Source organism: Sarcophilus harrisii, chromosome 4, assembly GCF_902635505.1.
Source record: "Sarcophilus harrisii chromosome 4, mSarHar1.11, whole genome shotgun sequence".
Lineage (NCBI taxonomy): Eukaryota > Metazoa > Chordata > Mammalia > Dasyuromorphia > Dasyuridae > Sarcophilus > Sarcophilus harrisii.
The window spans coordinates 320,736,383-320,756,799 of record NC_045429.1 but is presented as its reverse complement, the minus strand read 5'-3'; the positions used below and the strand labels follow the sequence as shown (position 1 = coordinate 320,756,799).

The window sequence follows — 20,417 nt, the reverse complement described above, 5'->3', positions numbered from 1 at the left end:
TGATCTTCCTAGCTTCCTTTATGTCCCAACTAAAATACTACCTTCTTCCTTCTATTTGCTTTCCCCAACCTCTCATAATTCCAATGCCTTCCCTGAGTTCATTATTTCTTATTTATCTTGTATTTAGCTTGCTGTATTTATATTTGTTTGCATGTTGTCTCCCTTAAATCTAAGTTGCTTGAGGAAAGGGACTATCTTTTGACTCTTTTCTGTATCTCCAGTACTTAGCACAGTGCCTGGTACATAATGGCACTTTAATAGATGATTATTGATCTATTGATACATTACTTCCCCTAGGGGAGATGAAAAAAAAAGGGAGTTGAAAGTAACACAATGTCGGTCAGTCAACTAGAATTTATTAATTATTTACCATGTGCCAGGAAGTCCCTGCTCTCAAGGGACTCACTGTTTTAAGGAGGAGACAACATGCAAATAAACAACTATGAACAAATAGGATAAATAGGCAATAATCTCAGAAGGCTAAAATTTAGAAGGATTCATGAAGAAGGTGGGATTTTATCATTGTTTTTTTATCCTCTCTCTTTCCCTTTCCCCTTCACATATTACACATAATAGTTGTTTAATAGATGTTTGATGAATGAATGAATTGAATCTAAGAGAAACAAAGAAAGATCAAATGTAGGCTATCAGTGTTATCTCAATTTTTTAAATTTAATTTACATGGTCCCTCCTGTACTAGAGTTTTTGTTTTGTTTTTTAACTTTTTTTTTTCTGTAATCTTCTTCCCTTCCATCACCCTCCCCATCCTTTATATACTTTATCATCTAGAATCAATCACAATGGTAATTTATCAAGCAGGGGCTGCTAGTAACCAAGTACATAGATCATCAGCTATGGAGGCAGGAGGTTCTGAGTTCAAATGTGGCCTCAGACACTTACAAAATGGGTGACCTTGATTGCCTTCAAAGAAAAAAAAAACAACAAAAAATAAATCAAGCAGTATTTATTAGGCACCTATCAATCCTATGAATTGACAATCCCAAAACAAAAACAAAACAATTCCTGCCTTCAAAGAGCTCAAATTCTATTGGAAGATATTTATTAAAAAATATATATATATATATAATATATAATAGGTATATGTAAAAAATATAAATATATAAACAGAAAAAATCCTGAGGAGCCACTAGAATCTGGGTATCAAGAAAGGCCTTAGATGAGAGGAGGGGACCTTCCAGATAAGCTTGATATTAAAAAAAATTTTTTTTACAAAATATTTTCTAATATATTCTCTTCCTACTAAGAATCCGTTCTACAAAACTAACCAATCCCTCTGATATTATATTCAGTAATCTATACCCATCATCCCCCCAGAGAAGGGAGAGTGCTTGAACCGGTCTGAATTGGGGATTTCGGAGATACTGAAGTAATTTGCCATTTCCTTCTCCAGCTCAGAGGAGGGGACTGAGGCAAGCGGAGGGAAGTGACTTGCTGAGGGTCGCACAGCTGCTAAGTGTCTGAAACTGGATTTGAATTCGTGGAGATGAGTCTTCCTTACATAGTAGGCCCTTAATAAACGCAGGTTCCCTTCCCCCTTTCCTCTGTTGCAAAGGTTCATGGGAGAGGAGCCAAACTAGAGGAGGGTCGCTCTAACGAGCAGAGGGATGGACCGGGGGGATGGGGAAGAGAGAAACGGGAGATTTGGCAGTTGATTGAATACGGGGCCGTGAATGAGGTAGGAGTCGAGGGTGTTTCAGAGAGATGCAGTGGACCCGGATGAGCGGAGGAACGACGGTGTTTTGGACATTTTGGAAGGACTTAAAATAAGCTCTGTTTGGGACTATCTACGGAGTAATTCCAGTTTTAAGTGTCCAATAGGCGACTGGCGTGGGGCTGCATCTGTAAATCGGGGAGTCTGCAAGTCGGATCCATCCGCATTTAGCAAGGGCCTTGCTGTACGGCAGGTGCGTATGTAAATTAGGAGACACAAAGAGAAGCGGAAACGCGGTCCCGCTTTCTCCTGCTTGTGATCTAATGGAGGAAAGGGCGTGTAAACAAGCCACGGTAAACTGGATACACGCTTCCGACCGCTGCTAAACATCCTTTCTCTTTTCAATCTGGTTCCCGGTATTTTGCCATTTCGAAACCCGACCTTTGTCATCTAACCTTTCACCTTGTGCCCACCAAGTCGCCCCGCCCCTAGCAGCGCTGGAGGCTCTAACCGCGTGAGAGTGGCGAGAACACCTCCCTCAGGAGTCCGGAAACTCACATTCCTTGCGGGACTACATCTCCCAGGAAGCTTTGCGTCGTTAGGGTGGGGTGGAAAGGTTCTCCAGAGGCCGGATTCTTATCCTGGCCGGATGGGGGATGTAGAAGGAAAGCGGCCATTTGCCCAAGGGGCGGAGAGAGCCGCGAAGAAGGCCGCTGTGATTGGATGCTAGTCCCGTCACTCATAGCGGATCATCTCAGGTTCTTGTCGGGTGACGTCAGGTAAAGGAAAGAGTGGAGTGCGGCACCGGGCTGGGCCTGCGAGCCGGGTGAGTGAACCAGTGACCTCTGTCCTCCCTTGCCCTCCCGTGCCCCCACCGCCTCTGACACTTTGAGAAAACGCGCCAGGGAGTGGATCCCGGGGAGCGGGTGATCTGTGCGCATGTGTCCTCACCTACCGGACCGTGAACACATGTGTTCACGTGGGGAGGCGGGGCGCTTCGCGGACATACATACAGACCGGGCGCGCCCACGCGGGTTTCTGCGGCGCTTTGCAAGCGGGGTCCCCGTTGCTCCCTCAGATTCGGGGAGCGGGCGCGGTTACCGGCCCCCTGTCCCAGAGGAGGAAACTGAGACTACAGGGGAAGCTGTGACACTTTGACAGCCGGGGCAGGATTGGAACTGGGGGCTCAGCCCTCAGGTGCGGTGCCACGGTGGGGGGAAGGGAGGAGGGCGCCGCCCTCAGACACACGTGACCCCTCCCGGATACACACGCGGGGGCGTCCGTGGCTGAACACGCCAATGAAGGTGTTCCTACCCAGTCATGCCCGCATGGGGGGGTCCGGTCCCAACCCCTCCCCACGCACACAGAGCGTCTCAGCCCCGACACCCTCAGGGGCGGTCACACTCAGACACGCACGGATAGCCATCCCTGAACACGGAGGCGAGGGCGTTCACACTTAGAGATACACAAGGATCTCCTTGTCCTAACAGAGAGAGGAAGCACTCACACTCAAACACAGGCAGGGGGTGTCTGGTCAGACACACACACACACACAGCGTCTCAGCCCCGACACCCTCAGGGGCGGTCACACTCAGACACGCAGGGATAGCCATCCCTGAACACGGAGGCGAGGGCGTTCACACTTAGAGATACAGGGATCTCCGTGCCCTAACAGAGAGAGGAAGCACTCACACTCAAACACAGGCAGGGGGTGTCTGGTCCTAACCCCCCCCCACACACACAGCGTCTCAGCCCCGACACCCTCAGGGGCGGTCACACTCAGACACGCAGGGATAGCCATCCCTGAACACGGAGGCGAGGGCGTTCACACTTAGAGATACAGGGATCTCTGTGTCCTAACAGAGAGAGGAAGCACTCACTCAAACACAGGCAGGGGGTATCTGGTCAGACACACACACACACACACAGCGTCTCAGCCCCGACACCCTCAGGGGCGGTCACACTCAGACACGCAGGGATAGCCATCCCTGAACACGGAGGCGAGGGCGTTCACACAGAGATACAGGGATCTCTGTGTCCTAACAGAGAGAGGAAGCACTCACACTCAAACACAGGCAGGGGGTATCTGGTCAGACACACACGGAGGTATCTGTGTTCACACACATCTGTGATTAAACGTGAGGGTATTCACACTCAGACATATGAGAGTTTCATGCTCACACACATGGATGTCCATGCTTACATGTGGAGATGAGGGCATAACACACACACGAAGGTATCCATGTCTAAACACATAGATGAGGGCACTCTTGCTCAGTCACACAGGAGAGTGTCCGCGCTCACACACGGATGTCTATTTAACCGTGTAGATGAGTGTGTTCATACTCAGACGCAGACACATACTGAGATGGTTTCATGCTCAAGCCTGTTTGCGCCCAGAGCCTGGGAGGAGCACAGTGCCCATCCAGAGGTGTTGGCCCCCAGACAGAAGCATAGCGGGGTGTGTTACTCCCCCCCCACACCCCCAGCTCACAGGCAGGAGCCTGGTATCCAGGGTCCGTCTCTGTCTCACTTTCCTTCTCTGATGAATGAGAGGCCCATGGGGCCTGTGTGGCTCAGCAGTGGCTTTCTCTTCCCAATGTGTCCTGGGGAGTTCCCTCTCCTCGGGCATTCCATTCACATCCTGTACCTTCACAGGAAACTTCAGGAATCTTAAATCATTTTATTTGTGGGAATTAGGAAATATACCTTGGCCTGTGTTACAGGAGCAACCTGCCAGTGGCTGCTGGGGATCCAACTCAGATCAGTAGAATGGATCCCTTCATGTGAGAGGCTGATAATGATACAAGGAGACTGAGAGGCAGTTGCTGTTCTCTCACCTCTCTCCTCTTCCCTCTGCCTCCAATTTATTTCATTCCCTAATCCACAAGGAACATCTGCAAAGGCTGCTTTGCAACTCCTTCAGGGTTGTTATGATTCACAGCTGTGGGGGCTTTTGGAGAACCAACCTGCTCCTTCACACTTAGGCGTGGTCCTTAACAAGCCTATTATTGGAGGAAGGCATCATTTTGGACCCCACTTGACACTATGGCAAAGATCTAAACATGCAAAGGCTTCACCGATGAGAAGGCCACAGGTATTAGGATTGCAGTGGTGCTGCTTTTTTGGTAGGAGCATTGTTTGAGGTTATTGAAGAAAAGGAAAAAAAAATTGAGAAAAAGTAGAATGTTAATAGATTGTATGGAAAGAGGTCTCAGCTTGGAGTCAGGAAAACAGGTTAGAATCCCAGCTTCCTGTCTATCAAAAAAAAAATTATTATTTTTTTTTTTATTGTACTATTAGCTTGTGAAGGAAATAAAAAATGCAGGTGGGCATAAATATAGGGATTGGGAATTCAATGTAATGGTTTTTAGTCATCACCCAGAGTTCTTTCTCTGGGCGTAGCTGGTTCAGTTCATTACTGCTCCATTGGAAATGATTTGGTTGATCTCATTGCTATCAAAAATCTTAATGCAGTTTTAAAGCTAAGGTTTTGGGGGTGCCTTGTATAATTACAGTCAAGTTCACTTAATCCTTCTAAAACTTAGTTTCATTCTGGATTAAAAGGAGAAAACAATATCTGTAATAGTTCCCTCAATGGATTGTTATGAACACGAAATTAAAACACTTTGTAATCTCCTATTTTCTAAAGTTCTAAGATGAAAATAGAAAACTTAATAGTAATTTGTCCAAACTGGAATGTGTGTGAAGAGGAAGGGAGAGTGGAAGAAAAATAATTTTATTTCAGCAGAAAGTGGACAAAAACAAGTCAGCTAGATGGAGCAGATAGAGCACTGAGCCTGGAGTCAGAAAGACCTGAGTTTGAATGTGACCCCATACACTCATTAGCTGTGTGACCCTAGGTAAGTTACTTCATTTCTGATTACCTCAGTTTCCTCAATAGTAAAATAGTGTATAGAAGATCAGCACCTATCTTAGAGAATTGTTGTGAGTGAAATGAGATGATATTTGTAAAGTGCTTAGCACATCTCATGGAGTAGGTGCTTACTAAATATTTAATTCCTTTCTCTTTCTCTTCCCAGAAGCAGAAAATTAAGCAGAGAAATTAATATGAACTCATGGGTTTATTTCAAACTAATCTCTCGTGTCTAAGACAGTGCTTGGCATAGTAAGCACTTAATAAATGGCCTGTGTATTGATTAGGCTTTTTTAGAAGCAATGAACTTCATCTTTAACTTCAAGTTGTCTGAAGCACTGAGAGATGATTGACTTGCCTGTGATCATTTAGCCATTGTGACCTTCTATACACTATGCTAGGTTGCCTTTCGATTCAGGGCTTGTTACTTGAAAACCCTAGGTCTGAATGGTGTTAATGCTCCATGACTCTACTTTCCTAAAAGGTTTCCTGAGTTCTAGACACTGTTTACAAGAAAATATGATCCTTGTATAATAGACTTACATTCTAAATGCAGCCTAAGTTTTTGTTTTATTCTTACCTTTGGACATATGCCAGAAATTTGGCAGCACACTTGATTTGCTTCAGAAAACTACTTTGTGAACAATCTCTGACCAAGCTGCTTCTGTTTTTCCCACCTGTCTCCTGCTTTTTAGCTTAATGCGGATGGACATTGCACTTAAGAAAGGCAGGGATGGTCGGTTATGACCCCAAACCAAACAGGAAGAAAAATTCCAAGGTAGATGTGGCAGTGGCTGGGTCTGCCTCTGGACTGGTTACTCGGGCTTTGATTAGCCCCTTAGATGTCATCAAAATTCGCTTCCAGGTACCTTTCTTTCTTTATGATATATAATAGATGGAACACAAGTTTAGCTGCCTTTACAAAAGTTGTTTGTGATACTTGAAACTGTATCTGCCTCTTTGAAGTTAAGAATATTCTCTGCTTCTTTTTTGAAAAAAGCCTTTTTCACCTGTTCCCTCTCCCCTTCCCTTTGTCTTCCCTGTATTCTTTGATTTATAGCTTCAGGTTGAGCACCTGTCATCCAGTGACCCACATGCAAAATACTATGGGATAATACAGGCAGCGAGGCAGATCCTGAAGGAGGAAGGCCTAACAGCATTCTGGAAGGGGCATATTCCAGCCCAAATTCTCTCCATAGGCTATGGAGCTGTCCAAGTAAGTGTCAGAAAACAGGTCAATGACCCAAGGTTTCAGTAGCTTAATAAAGGATTATAGAGAAGATGAGGTCAGCAAGGCAACTGTCCTTAGAGGATTGTCTCAGAAAGGGCGGGAGCGATTTTATCAAAGTGTTTTCTATTTGCCTCATGTGAAATACTTTCTGAACTATATTCAGAATGAGCTTTGAAAAATGTTCCCCTTCCACTGTATACTCACCATACATAATTAAATAGTCACAGCATGCTATACATTATACAGCATAAAATGGACTTTGTGCCTTATCTCCTATAGATAGTTCATAAATATAATCAATAATAACTCTATTTGTTTAGTACTTTTTAAGGGATTTTCACAAATATCTTATTGGAGTCTCCCAGTGAAGTAGATAAGGCAGCAGGTGTAATCATCCTTCTTTGAAATTGAACACTGAAATACAGGTGATTTATCTAAATGAGTTAGTGATGGTACCAGGACTAGTGGCCCAAGTATCCTAATTCCTAGCCCAGTTCCCCTTCTCCCCTGCCACACTGCACTCTCAAGTCAATATTGATTGAATATGGTTGGTCATTCAATTCTTCCTCTGAGGTTCTGCTACACAGCATCATTTGGAAAGTAAAAGCTGACGTGACATTAATTTCCCTTAAAGAGGTGCCTAAGGAGATAACCATTTGGGGTGGTAGTGTCCACTTTGGATCCATAATAGAATTTATGATAGTGAAGCTTGGCCATATCCCTCAGATTTGTTGTCTTTGTCTCTTATAGTTTGTGACCTTTGAGCTTCTGACTGAATTGGTCCACAGAACTATGAGACATGATCCACGTGACTTTTCAGTGCATTTTGTATGTGGTGGCCTCTCTGCCTGTACTGCCACTCTTGCAGTGCAGCCTGTTGATGTTCTCCGAACTCGCTTTGCTGCTCAAGGGGAGCCTAAGGTGAGTGTTCAGAGGTCAGAAAGGCATGGAATCATTAAAAGGCTGGGGAATGGGTCCGTCAAGGAAATGTCAAATTAAGTGAGATTCATTTGCTTAGAGAAAAGATTTGAAAGAGCCCTGATAGCTGCCTTTAGTCTATCAATAAGTAGTTATCATTGACTCAGAGTAATACAAAGTACTTTAAGAATATTCTTGGGGCAGCCAGGTGGTGCAGTGGATAGCACACCAGCTCTGAAGTCAAGAAGACCTGAGTTCAAATTTGATCTCAGACACTTAACACTTCCTAACTGTGTGACCCTGGGCAAGTCACTTAATCCTAATTGCCTCAGCAAAAAAAAAAAAAAAAAAAAAAAAGAATATTCTTAGTATTTGGTGTATACTTTGCATAATGGTGTCTTTCCAAAAAGGGATTTGTAATTGATTTTGTATAAACAAAATCATATTTTAAATGCAACAGAAATGAACTTTTTTTAAAAATTAAATTACATTTATTTCAATTAACAAAAATATTTTATATCCCTCCTGAACCTTCTACCAACATGACTAAACCTGTTTAGTCTATATCAAATTGCTTGTCTTCTCAGTGAGAGGGGTTGGGAAAAAGGGATAGAGAGAATTTGGAACTTAGAATTTTTAAAATGATTTTTACATATAATTGGGGGAAAATAAAATAATAAAAGAAGAATAGCATTTATACCTGTAGATCTTACTTTGGGTATAGTTCTGGTTGCCTGAGGCATTGGGATACTATGACAATTATGACTTAATTTTAATGAATTGTGTTTAGAAAGAAGTTGAAGGAAAAAGGCAAATAATGGAAAACCCTACAGATTCCCCCTGATGTCCACATTATCACTCTGTATGCCTTGGATTTACCTTGGGTGTTTTTTTTTGGAGTTTGACTAACCTTTATAGCAGAAATGATATATTTGTTAGTTATGTTATTACTGGGGGTCAGGATAATAAAGCCCAGAGAGGCAGGGCCATATAATGGGCACTGGATCTGAGGTCAAGAAGATCTGAGTTCATATCCTGTCTCAGACATATTCTGGTTGTATGATCCTGGGCATGCTCTTTAAACTTTCAGTGCCTCAGTTACCTATCAGTGAAATTGGAGGGTTGAGCTTATCCAGCTCTAAGATGCCATTCAGCTTTAAACCCAAGATCTTTTGACCTTATGAGTTCACCAGAACTACCTGTGCATGTGCAGATCTACAGAAACCTCCGGCATGGCGTGATGATGATGTACAAGACTGAAGGTCCATTGGCTTTCTACAGAGGCTTGCCACCCACTTTGATTGCCATCTTCCCTTATGCGGGGTTCCAGTTCTCCTTTTACAGCGCCCTGAAGCAAGTCTATGAATGGGCCATTCCAGTTGATGGGAAGAAAAATGGTGAGTGGGGGGGAGGGCCACCTCTGTAGTGACATTCCTATACTGGCCCATGGAGGGAAGGGAGTGAACATGATGCAGACTTAGAGGTCTGATTCCAGCCCACTAGATTTTCTCACCCCTGTCTCTGAACCCCTCCCTGAGGCCTTGCTGGTCACATCTTCTGTTCTCTCTCTGGCGGCTATCAGGAGACTGGTTGGACGACTGTAGTCTTTAAGACTCTGTCCTTGGACTTTGTGTGTTACTTTAAAGTTGTCTTATTTGGTCTTTGGTGGAATTTTTGTGAGGGGAAGAGGCCCTCACATCCTGACATACCCAGAGTTAGCTCTGCAGCTACTTACTATTAGTGTAGAAATCGGTTGCTCTTCCTATTTCTTTTCCTGGACAAAATCCTTTCTTATGACTGAAGAAGAATTTTAGGATTTGTTCTTCTGAGACAAGTGAAGAAGGGTGTTTTAGGGTGCCTGTCTGGGATGAAGACCTCAGAAAGCATTTTTTCTTTTTCTTCTCTGACCTCCCTTTGCTTTTGTTGCAGCAAACCTCAAAAATCTACTATGTGGCAGTGGAGCTGGTGTCATCAGCAAGACTCTTACATATCCCCTGGACCTCTTTAAGAAGAGGTTGCAGGTGGGTGGCTTTGAGAAAGCCCGAGAACCCTTTGGACAGGTAAGAAATAGTTTCAGTGGAGATCCATAGAAGGTTTTCAGATCAAAGATTTTAATTAATTAGGAATATTAACCTGGCTGTGATGAGTATAGGATAGATTTAGGGGGTGAACCTGGAGCAATGGATGTGATTACAGTAGTAACAGGCAAGAAGTGATGAGGGCCTGAATGAGGGTGTTGGCAAAGGGAATAGAAAGGAGGGGATGGATGTAAGGAATGGTCCTGAGGTCAGATCCACAGAATGGTGAATAACTAGATATAGAACCTTCTGCTCTGACCTCTCTCAGTGAGAATTGAGGACCATACCTGACTTAAGTAGTGACAGCTTTCCTCTCCTCTCATTAAAGAGCCAACCTCTCTAGTTGGTGCAAAACTCTTATGAAGATGATAGATGACTCCCCCACAGTGCCCTTTGTAGATGCTTATCAATAAGTATATGGACACAGAGGAAGGAACCTGCCTGTCTGGTTGGAGGTATTGAAGGCCTGGCATTTAAAAAAAAAAAAAAAAAAAAAATGGCTCAGAGTTCTTCCCACAAATCGACATAGGTTCTAGATAGACAAGTTTGATTCCAGTTCATAGGTAGATTGGATATCTCCCTTGTCAAACTTTTTATCATGTATTGTCCACAACTCCATTTTCCTTCTTTAGCTCTCTTGTCATCATCTTTTTCTATTGTCATTATCTGTGCTTACCTTTTTCTCCCTTTTTTAAACTGGAGACTTTTTGAGAGCAGCTCCTTTTACATATCTGCCTTTACATTCATATTATTTAGGGCATATAGTTGATGTTTAATCCTTTTTTGTTATTATTAGTTTGATTGAGAGAAAAAAAAAAAAAAAAAGGATTCTGTTGCCTTATTGTGGCCTGGAGCCGACTCTGGTTTCCCAAAGGTCATGGAAGCTCTTAGTAGACTGGACCTGCCAGGTTGGAAATGTTTTGAGTATGGGCCAGTGGAAGCTGTCATCTGAAGATCAGCCTCAATTAGCTAAGAAGACTTTGTCATCAGGTTAACTACAGCTTAGTTTTTTAGCTACAGGAACTCTGAAAAACCATCTCCTGAATCAAGGTGTTGTATTCAGTTTCTTTTTTTCTTTTTTTCCCCCTGAGGCAATTAGGGTTAAGTGACTTGTCCAGGGTCACACAGCTAGGAAGCATTAAGTGTCTGAGATCAGATTTGAACTTAGGTCCTCCTGACTTCAGGCGTTCCATCCACTACGCCACCTAGCTATTCTATTCACTGTTGACAAAAGGAGTACCCTACTCCCATGAAAGAAATTATAGATTCCTGCAATATTGAAATAAGGGCTTTCCTTAAAGGGAGAGTTTAAAGAAATTCTTTTGTTAATGCCTTGGTAGTATATACTTTACTCTCTAATATATGTTTTCTGTTCAGTTTCTTTTTTTAATAGACATTTCTTGATCACCTACTCTGTACAGACTCTTATTCTAGATACTGTGGGGGATAATAAGGTGGATACAAAAAAGCAAACATTTTCTCTGCCTTCAAAGGGCTTATGATATAGTAGGTAATATAATCAATCACCAGACATTTATGAAATATGTACTATTACATGTTAGGCATTGTGCTAGGCAAGAGGGTACAAAGATAAGAATAAAGTAGTCCTTGCTTTCCACTGAGCAAGAAATATTTGTAAATACACAGAGAGTTCTTGCTTTACATAAAAATTTACATTATGCAAATTTGACTTTATAAAAACAATTCTTGAAAAACCCACATTCCCCCAAAACCCCTCTTACCTTTACTGTACAGTACTGTGCTTGCCTGCTTTCTCACCGCTCCTGTCCCTCGGCTCAGCACTCTATTCCCTACTCCCTGTAAAGTTTTGAAAAATTCTCCAAGTGAAAGCAGAAGAATGGATGTGTGGAGAGACCACCATTATTGCTGGATTGAGGGTTTTATTTGAGGTCTCTGGAATTGAGAGAATAGACCTTTAACTTGCTTCGCCATTCTGCCCACCTACCTGTACAGTCCCTATGTGTCATCTGTCTTTTGTCTGTGTCCATGTGCAGACCCTACATGTCTTTCCTTATGTTCTTCCTCATGGTGCCAGCTAGGCCTCCATGCAGCTGGCCCTAACCCTATTCTTGTTTCTCTGTCCCTGACCTCATGTGTCCTTGTGCTAGTCTTCTCCTTCCATGGTTGAGAAACCGCCTTCTTTCCTCCCTTCTTCCCCTATAACAAATTTGCATTATGTAAAAATCACTTTAAGTAGAAGACTGCAGAAGGGTCCACTTCTGTAAAGCAAGAACTGTTTGCAAGTCTTTATTAAATAAGTACAAAGGAATTTGCAGGAGGATACTTTGACCTCTGAGACAGGGCAAATCTTTAGGAAGTTTTATTTGAACTCAACTTTGAAGGGAAGAAGTTATTCTAAGATAGGTAGGTGAGGAAGAAGAGTGTGGGCAAGAGGGTTAACTTGTACAAAAGCATGGAGATGGAATGTGATGTGTGAGGGACAGCGTAGCTACTTTGAACTTGTCTGAAATGTTCAGGAAGGGGAATAATGTATAAAATGCCTGAAAGGGAGGCTAAAGCGTGGTTGATTTTAAGTGGGGAAAAAGAGTAGTCTGTATTTTACTTGAGGAAATAGAGAGCCACAGAAGTGTATCGAGCAAGGGAGTGACATCATTACACCTGTATCATGGCAGCAATGTGGAGGATGAATTGGAGAAGCTGGAAGCAAGAAGATCACTTTGGAGGTGACAAGGTGACAAGGGCCCAAAATAAGGTGTTAGTAGTTGTGTGTACAGAGAGAAGGGGATTATTGTGAGTGATGTTATAGAGGAAAAAACGAGAAGATTTTGCAACAGATTGGAAAATCTGTGGTTTGGTAGAGGGAGGAATTGATGACTCCGAAATTGTGGGAAAGCAAGCAGGTGACTCAGTGAGTGCTGGGCCTGGAGTCAGGAAGCCACAGATAATAGCTGTGTGACTTTGGACAAATTATTTAATTTTGCCTTAATCCACTGGAGAAGGGAATGGCAAATCATTCCAGTATGTTTGTCAAGAAAACTCCATGGCCAGTATTGATTGCTGTGGTACATGGGATCACAAAGAGTCACACATGACTGAACGACTGAACAACAACTACTAGGTTGTGAACCTGGTGCTCGGAAAAATGACTGTACCCTCAGCAAAGAGGAGAAAATAGTGAATTATTTTCAGACAAGTTGTGAGTTGTAGTGTTTCTAGGACATTCAGCTTGAAATGTTACAAGACAATTGATGATGGGGAACTGGAACTCAGAAGAAAGAGTAGGACTAGATACATGGATCTGAGAGTCATCTGTTTAGAAATGATCATTGGACCCATGATCCACTGAGATCATCAGAACAGAGAAGACATGACAGATATACCTGTGTGCCTTGGGCATGGGTTAGTATGTACCAACAGATAAACTTGGGGATGTATACGCATAGAAGCATATAGGTGCTGATCCAGCAAAAGCTCTCAAGAAGAAGGGATCAAAAAGGTGGGAAGAGAAAATAGGCTCATGAAAAACTTGTGAGGAGTTTAAGATTAAGACTGCTGGATTTGGCAATTAAGAAGAGTAGAGCAGGTCTGTTCAGGTGATGAAATCTGAAACCAGATTGCAAAAACTTGAGGGGTAGGGGAGAGGGTGTAGATGAAACTTTTACTAGTCTTGTTTTTAAAAGGTCAATAGCTTGAGGCTGGTGCTAGTGAGGGTTTTTCTAGGTTAGAGGAGACCTGAGAATGTAGGTAGCAGAGTATAAGCCAGTAACAAAGACTGAAGATCAGAGACAGATGAATAATTTGCCAGATCAAATGGGAGGAGATAAAAGGGGGATTAGCCTGGTTTTAGAGAAAGGCTATCTTTCATCAGAAACTGGTATAAAGGTGGAAATAATGAGTGCTGATGTCAAGGAGTTCTGAGATGTAGCAAAAGAAAAAAGAGGACTCAAGTTAAATGGCTTTTTTTTCCTAAGTAAATATAGTAGGAGCTCTTCTGAGAAGATATGGGGAGAGTGTGGTATGGTGTAGCTTGAAGAGCCTTGAAGCTCTTGAAGAAAGCCTTGAAGAGAAAAGGTTTAAAGCTTGGGGAAAGTGATAGAGAATAAATAAATTAAGGAGAAGTCAAAGGATTGCCTTGCTGTGGTGAGGGCCCAAATGAGATAATATAAATTTATAGTGGACCCAGTTGTATGAATTCTTCTTCAGCTAAATGAAAAGTAGTGTGTAATTAAGTTCCTTATGAGAGGGGCATACCAAAGGGTTGGGGAAGTTCACAAGACGAAGTTAGCTCTTCAACTAGAGAAATCAGATGACTTCATGAAAGAGGTGAAAGTCAAGTTGGGATTTGAAGGATAAATAGGGTTTCAATAAACAAAGTATCGGGAGAGGGGGATCTTGTGACGTGTAAGGGATGGCACTGGCAGAGACTTGGAGAGGGGTGGGTGTGCACAGTATATGCTGGGAAACTTTGACGAGAGCATTTTAACTAGAGCTGTGGGTGGGGGAGCAGGTAGTAATTAAAAATAAGGGTAGAAAGAGATGGAAGTCTAAATTGTAATGGAATTGGGGTGGGGGAGGAGAAGAACATATAATTGGAGATGTTCTTAGGGGAGAAAAAACTGTTACATAGGATGGATTGTGGGGAAGAGGGATTGGATTCAGGGAGACCAAAATAGAACCCAGTGAGAGGTGTTTATTGAGAGCCTGAAGTGAAAAGGAGGACAAAGACTTAAGGAAAACTGGGAACTTGTTAGCTGTTTCTTCCTTCTGTCTTACCCCCCACAGTCATCACAAAGAATTCCCAGAAAGACTTGAGATGAGGCATATGTATCCCCAGCCAGCAAGATTTGAGCATTTGGCTTCCCTGTGCTCTTTGTGTATTACTGTCCAGCTTCCTATAGGAAGTCCTGGGCCATTTTATGACACCTTTTCCTTCACAAAGTAAATACTTGTATTCTAGACAGCAGAATTTTCTACCATTAAAAGAATTGGATTTATTTAAAACAACAATAGAAAGTGTGCTTGTACCTACCATGTCTGCATAGTAGACCCAGCCAATAGGCCCAATTGTTGCCAGCTTTGCTCTAAAGTTTTCAAAGGACACACCTACAGTACAAGCAGCAGACACCAGTATAGAGGGGAGAAAGAAACGGGTTCTTAAGTCTGTTAGAGAAGACAGACTTTCTGCTTCCTATTCTAGCAGAGAGGGATGTTATCGCATAATGCTCATCCTGTGCTCAGGGGCCTGGAGTTTTCCAGGTGCATTTGATCCTAAAAGGTTAAGAAAGACCTGATCTGTAAGTTAAATGGTTTCTGCCCAGGTGTTGGGGGGTGGGGAGGCAGGAGGAAGGGAATGGATTCCTATGGTGGAACAACAGCTCTCCTGAGGTACTTGCCTGACCCTCTTTCCACAGCAGGCTTTCTAGAGCTTCTGTATCCTGCTTTTTGTACTCTTCTCACCAGATCTTTTATAATGTTCTGTTATAACTTACATGTCTCTGACAAATCATCAGTCTCAGCCAGTATTTCATTTTGGCTGGATTGATTTTTTTCTCCTATTTTTCTTTTTTATTCTTTTATCAAAAGGCACAGTTCTCTGTGGGGGAAGGAGAGGGGTGTTTATTGATGAGTGAACATGATATAAAAAGAGCAATAATCTTTTTTTTTTTCCCAAGAGGGGAAAAATAAGGTGTCCTGTCTGGGATACATAGTGGAATGGAATGGAATGGCTCATTTCATCTAATGATTTCAAGGCAACTCTGGTCAAATCTGACTAAACAGTTTGAAAGAGAAAGAATGAGATGCTTCTGACTTCATGCTGCCCAAGGGGCAGAATCCTTGGAGGACCGAGACAGGGCGCCTCAGCCTGACTTCTCCGCTCCTCCCCACAAGGTTTTCACATGTTTTCCTTCTCTAGGTCCGAAAGTATCAGGGCTTACTGGACTGCATTAAGAAGATTTTCCAAGAAGAGGGCACCCAGGGCTTCTTTAAAGGCCTCACTCCCAGCTTGCTAAAGTCTGCCATGTCGACTGGCCTTGTGTTCTTCTGGTATGAGTTATTCTGCCACCTCCTCAGCTGCAGGAATGCCTTAGACACCAGAAGAGAGGACAAGTGAGCCGAAGTCTTGGGCTTCAAGACTTGGGCTTCAGGACCGTCTCCTTGGTGCCCTTGTGGGGATTCTTCATCCATTACCTCCAAGTCCTTAACTCTGAACACACAGTGGGGTGGCAGCTCCCATCTGCACTCAGTCCGTATGCTGCCAACAAAGGAACTTCTTTTGGATTTCTAGGGAACACTTGGGAGTTGACACATACATGTGACTAAGCTTTTATTTTCCTCCATTAGACCAAGGGGTAGAAAGAAGGCCTGACTTCCTCATGTTACCCTTCTCCACTAAACACTTGAAAAGAACAGACTAGGTGCTGTATCTGCACTCTCCTCAGGCTGAAGTTTGAGCAGTTTTAAGGCTGGTATCTGACACTGCAAGTGGTCCCTGTCCTGTTTTAGTCATCAGAAATTATATTCCTTGGTTCAGAGTCTTCTCTTCTCCCTGCCCACATACCTTACTACTTTTCTCTTATTTCTCAAGTGATCTCCGCAAGTTCTGTTTTTTATTTGTTCTCCCTGTAATGGCTAAAGGAAGAAATTGCTTTATCTTTAGTCATTCTAAAATTAGCCTGCCGGTGCAGGAGGTAAAGGCAGTCCTACCTTTTCCAAACTCCATTTTCTGAATAATTTTTACCTTCCTTCATTGCAGCTCATCCCCCCTTTTTGTACTTTAAGGAGAATCAGTGCCAAACTGAGGGACCTCCTCATCCCCAGCTGCCTGGACCTTAATGTCTGGGCAGACACAATTTGAATGTTCTCTCTGCATGGACCAGACTGTTCACTGAAAGCCTTCTCTTATGGGCCTTGGGCTTTGGGGAAACAAGCAAAAGATGACAGGGACTTGAAAGTGGTGATGAGTAGATGGGTGTGGAAAGGGAGGGGAGGAGTGACCAACCTCCCTAGGATTTCATTTTCCCCTTATATAGCAACCACTCATTCCCTAAAATAACACTTCCAAGGAAATTTGGGAGAGCAGAGGCTGCTGCCCCTCTGTGGTGTTTGGCTCTGAACATGTCCTGGTGATGACTGTTCATGGGCTGGTGCCTGCTGAGTGATCCCCATGGGCCCCGTTATTAAGCTTAGCAAAGGTGACCTGTTGTGGTGAGGGCAGGGTTTATAGCTCTGCAGTGGTGAGGCTAGAGGAGCCCATAATTGATATTTATCTAGAATCCCTGGAAATATGAGTTGGATATGGAGGAGATGGGGAAAGCTGAGGCAGACCACAGCAGCCAGGCTCCTCGCCTTCATCCATGCTCACCGAGTGTTCTAGGGCCTATGCCCCAGAGCCTGGCTGAGCAGTCAGAGAATCCAAACTGTGAGGACTGTTGGCTTTTCTGGGATACTGGGATTTATTAGAGGGAGCCAGAAAGGTTGCTTTGATCTGCAGATCCTGAGAAAGGGGCCTTAATTGTCCCTCTTGCTGCCTCTCTGACCCACAAACCTTGAGGGCCTACAGCTCAAAGGAGCTGGGCTTTAATAACTGGTTTATAATTTCTGTTTCATGAAATCTGTGACACTCAGAAATGTTGGAGGGTGAGAAACTTCACTTTTCAGACCACCTTTTCCTGTATCTTGGATGCTGTCATGTGAATGAGCAGAAACTGCTATAGAAAGCCTTCTCATCAGGGTCCCTGGCTTGGCACCCAAGGCTTTGCCTCTTTGGTACTGTTGGGAAGTCAGCTCCCTGAATGTATTTTATACACTTCCAAAGTCAACGCATCTGTGCTCAAATGCAGTAAAATCCTATTTTCACCAACTTGGCTCTGTTTAATTGTCTGCTTTTTGCTCCTGACTAAAAAAATTCCAGGCTCTTCTCTCATTTCTGATGACTCAAAAAAAAAAAAAAAAAAAAGCTTAATCTGTCTCCCTCTGCTTTGGAAAAAACTTCATCTGCTATCAGACTTTCCTCTTTGGCTGGGCTACTGGCGGGAGTTACGGCCAACTCCATTCTCCTACAGTCTAGAATTAGCTAATGAAGGGCAGAGGGAGTAGTTTAAGGAGTAAACAAAACATTTTTCTATATAATTATCGCTCACGTGTGTATATATGTAGTACTTTGTAGACATGGGCCCTTTTCAACAAACTGAGATTTGAGGTTTGTATTCAAAAGTCCCTTTCATCTCTCAGTCTGATCCTGTGACCCCATTTTACAGGAGAGAAAACAGGTTCATAGGGATTGTATCCTGTCTGAGTCAGCTATAAAGTTTCAGAACCCATCTGGCTTTGGAAGAAAAAGCATTAATCCTACCTTAGCATCTGAATTCAAATCTGGCCTGAGACACTTTAACACTTCCTAGTTGTGTGACCCTGGGCAAGTCACTTAACCCCATTGCTTAAGCCAAAAAAAAAAAAAAAAAAAAAAAAGGAAAAAATCTAACCTTAGGGGCTAATGAAATTCCTTGTACAACTTATAGGGTATCCCAAAAGTCTTAGTGTTTCTCTCTGTTAAAGCTTAAATGTGCACCAAGACTTTTGAGAGTCCCTCTATACCACTCATGATGTTAGGACCAGCTTCTGGAATGCTTCAGAGGCAGCTAATGAGCATCATGAATTCAATCAGGGCAATACCCCGAAGGGATGGGATTAGATCTGGGGTTCTGACTTTGAATTCATCATGGGATCTTTGGTTATATTAGGGGGAGGGGGTTCCTAAACTGGAGTGGGGGGAAATCTTGATTTTCACCAACCTTTAACATAGTGTTAAAGGTATGTTAAGCCTTTTCTAAGAATGGTCCACGACACAGAAATCGGATACCACCATTGGGGTGGGGCAGTAGACATTGGCACCTTCCATTTACAACCCACTTTCCTGAAACATCTTAGGGCCTCTGTGGCCAAATAGAATGATTTCATCCCAGAATGGCAAAGACTAACTGCTCCCTCCCTCCCTCCTTGAACTAACCAAGTTATTACTAGGTTCTCTCCTTCCCAACCTTCTGATAATCCCCATTCCCTCCTCCTCTACATCCATCCAGGTTCTATCACTGCAGCCAGAATAATGGGGTAAAGACACATGGGTGCTTTGAGAAGCATACGGAGTTCTGTAGGGCACTTACTCTCTTGGCAGCTCTTTTCCCCAGGGCCAAAGAGTCAGATTTATCTCCAATTCCCCCAGGAATAGCAGCCCCTTTCTCTGGGGCTCATTACTATGTTGAATCCAATTTTTTTTAGCTTTGTTTTGTTGTTTCTGCTGTTTAAAAGATTTTTAGTTTTGAAAAGATATGCATAGATAAATTTTTCAATATTAATCCTTGCAAAGCCTTGTGTTCCAATTTTTCCTTCCTTCTCCCAACTCTCTCCCCTAGATAGCAAGTAATCCAATATATTTTAAACATGGTAAAAATATATGTTAAGGCCAATGTATACATACATATTTAAACAATTGCTGTACAAGAAAAATCAAATGGGGTCAGCTAAGTGGCGCAGTGGATAGAGCACCAGCCCTGAAGTCAGGAGGACCTGTGTTCAAAAATGGCCTCATACACTTAACACTTCCTAGCTGTGTGACCCTGGGCAAGTCACAACCCCAATTGTCTCAGCAAAAAGAAAAATCAAATCAAACAGGAAAAAAATGAGAAAGAAAATAAATGCAAGTAAACAACAAAAGTGAAAATGCTATATTGTGAATCACACTCAGTTCCTACACTCTTTTCTGTGGGTATAGGTAGCTCACTTCATCACAAGATCATTGGAACTTGTCTGAATCATCTCATTGAAGAGAGCCACATTCATCAGAATTGATCATTGTTGCTATGTATCAGATGATCTCTTGGTTCTGCTCATTTCTCATAGCACCAGTTCACATAAATCTCTCCAGGCCTCTCTAAAATCCTACTGGTTGTTTCTTATAGAACAATAATATTCCATAATATTCATATACCACAATTTATTCAGCCATTCCCCAACTGATGGGCATCCACTTGGTTTCCAGTTTCTAGCCACTACAAGCAGGGCTGCCACAAACATTTTTGCACATGTGGGTGCCTTTCCCTCCTTTAAGATCTCTTTGGGATATAAGCCCAGTAGAAACACTGCTGGATCAAAGGGTATGCAGTTTGATAACTTGTTGAACAAAGTTCCAAACTACTCTCCAGAATGGCTGGATGTATTCACAGTTCCACTAACAATGTATCAGTGTCCCAGTTTTCCCACATCCCCTCCAGCATTGATCATTATCTTTTTCTATTGTCTTAGCCAATCTGACAGGTGTGTAGTAATACCTCAGAGTTGTCTTAATTTGCATTTCTCTGATCAATAGTGATTTAGAGCACATTCTCATATGACTAGAGATGGTTTCATTTTCTTCATCTGAAAATTGTCTGTTCATATCCTTTGACCATTTATCAATTGGAGAATTATTTGAATTCTTATGTTGTCAATTCTCTATATTACTGAGGCCTTTATCAGAAACTTTGAATGCAAAAATGTTCCCCCAGTTTATTGCTTCCCTTCTAATCTTGTCTGCATTAGTTTTGTTTGTACAAAAACTTAATATAATCAAAAGTATCTTTTCTGTCTGTGTGTTCAGTAATGATTTTCAGTTCTTCTGTGGCC

The 20,417-nt window shown here is 42.7% G+C and overlaps 1 protein-coding gene across 7 annotated transcripts; it reads left to right on the top strand.

Moving 5' to 3' along the window:
- Positions 1 to 1,539: 1,539 nt before the first annotated feature.
- On the top strand, positions 1,540 to 17,715 carry SLC25A19 (solute carrier family 25 member 19). Of its 7 annotated transcripts, none has more exons than XM_031965784.1 (8): positions 1,541 to 1,925; positions 5,424 to 5,535; positions 6,245 to 6,414; positions 6,610 to 6,765; positions 7,531 to 7,701; positions 8,912 to 9,095; positions 9,628 to 9,758; positions 15,673 to 17,715. In XM_031965784.1, the coding sequence occupies exons 3-8, from the start codon at positions 6,283 to 6,285 to the stop codon at positions 15,868 to 15,870; spliced, it is 972 nt and encodes a 323-aa protein (XP_031821644.1). In that variant the 5' UTR covers positions 1,541 to 1,925; positions 5,424 to 5,535; positions 6,245 to 6,282; the 3' UTR covers positions 15,871 to 17,715. The 7 variants fall into 7 exon arrangements, with proteins under 7 accessions (XP_031821646.1, XP_031821644.1, XP_031821642.1 ...); XM_031965782.1 differs by having other exon boundaries at positions 5,421 to 5,535; XM_023502534.2 differs by lacking the exon at positions 1,541 to 1,925 and adding an exon at positions 1,958 to 2,498.
- Positions 17,716 to 20,417: the final 2,702 nt, after the last annotated feature.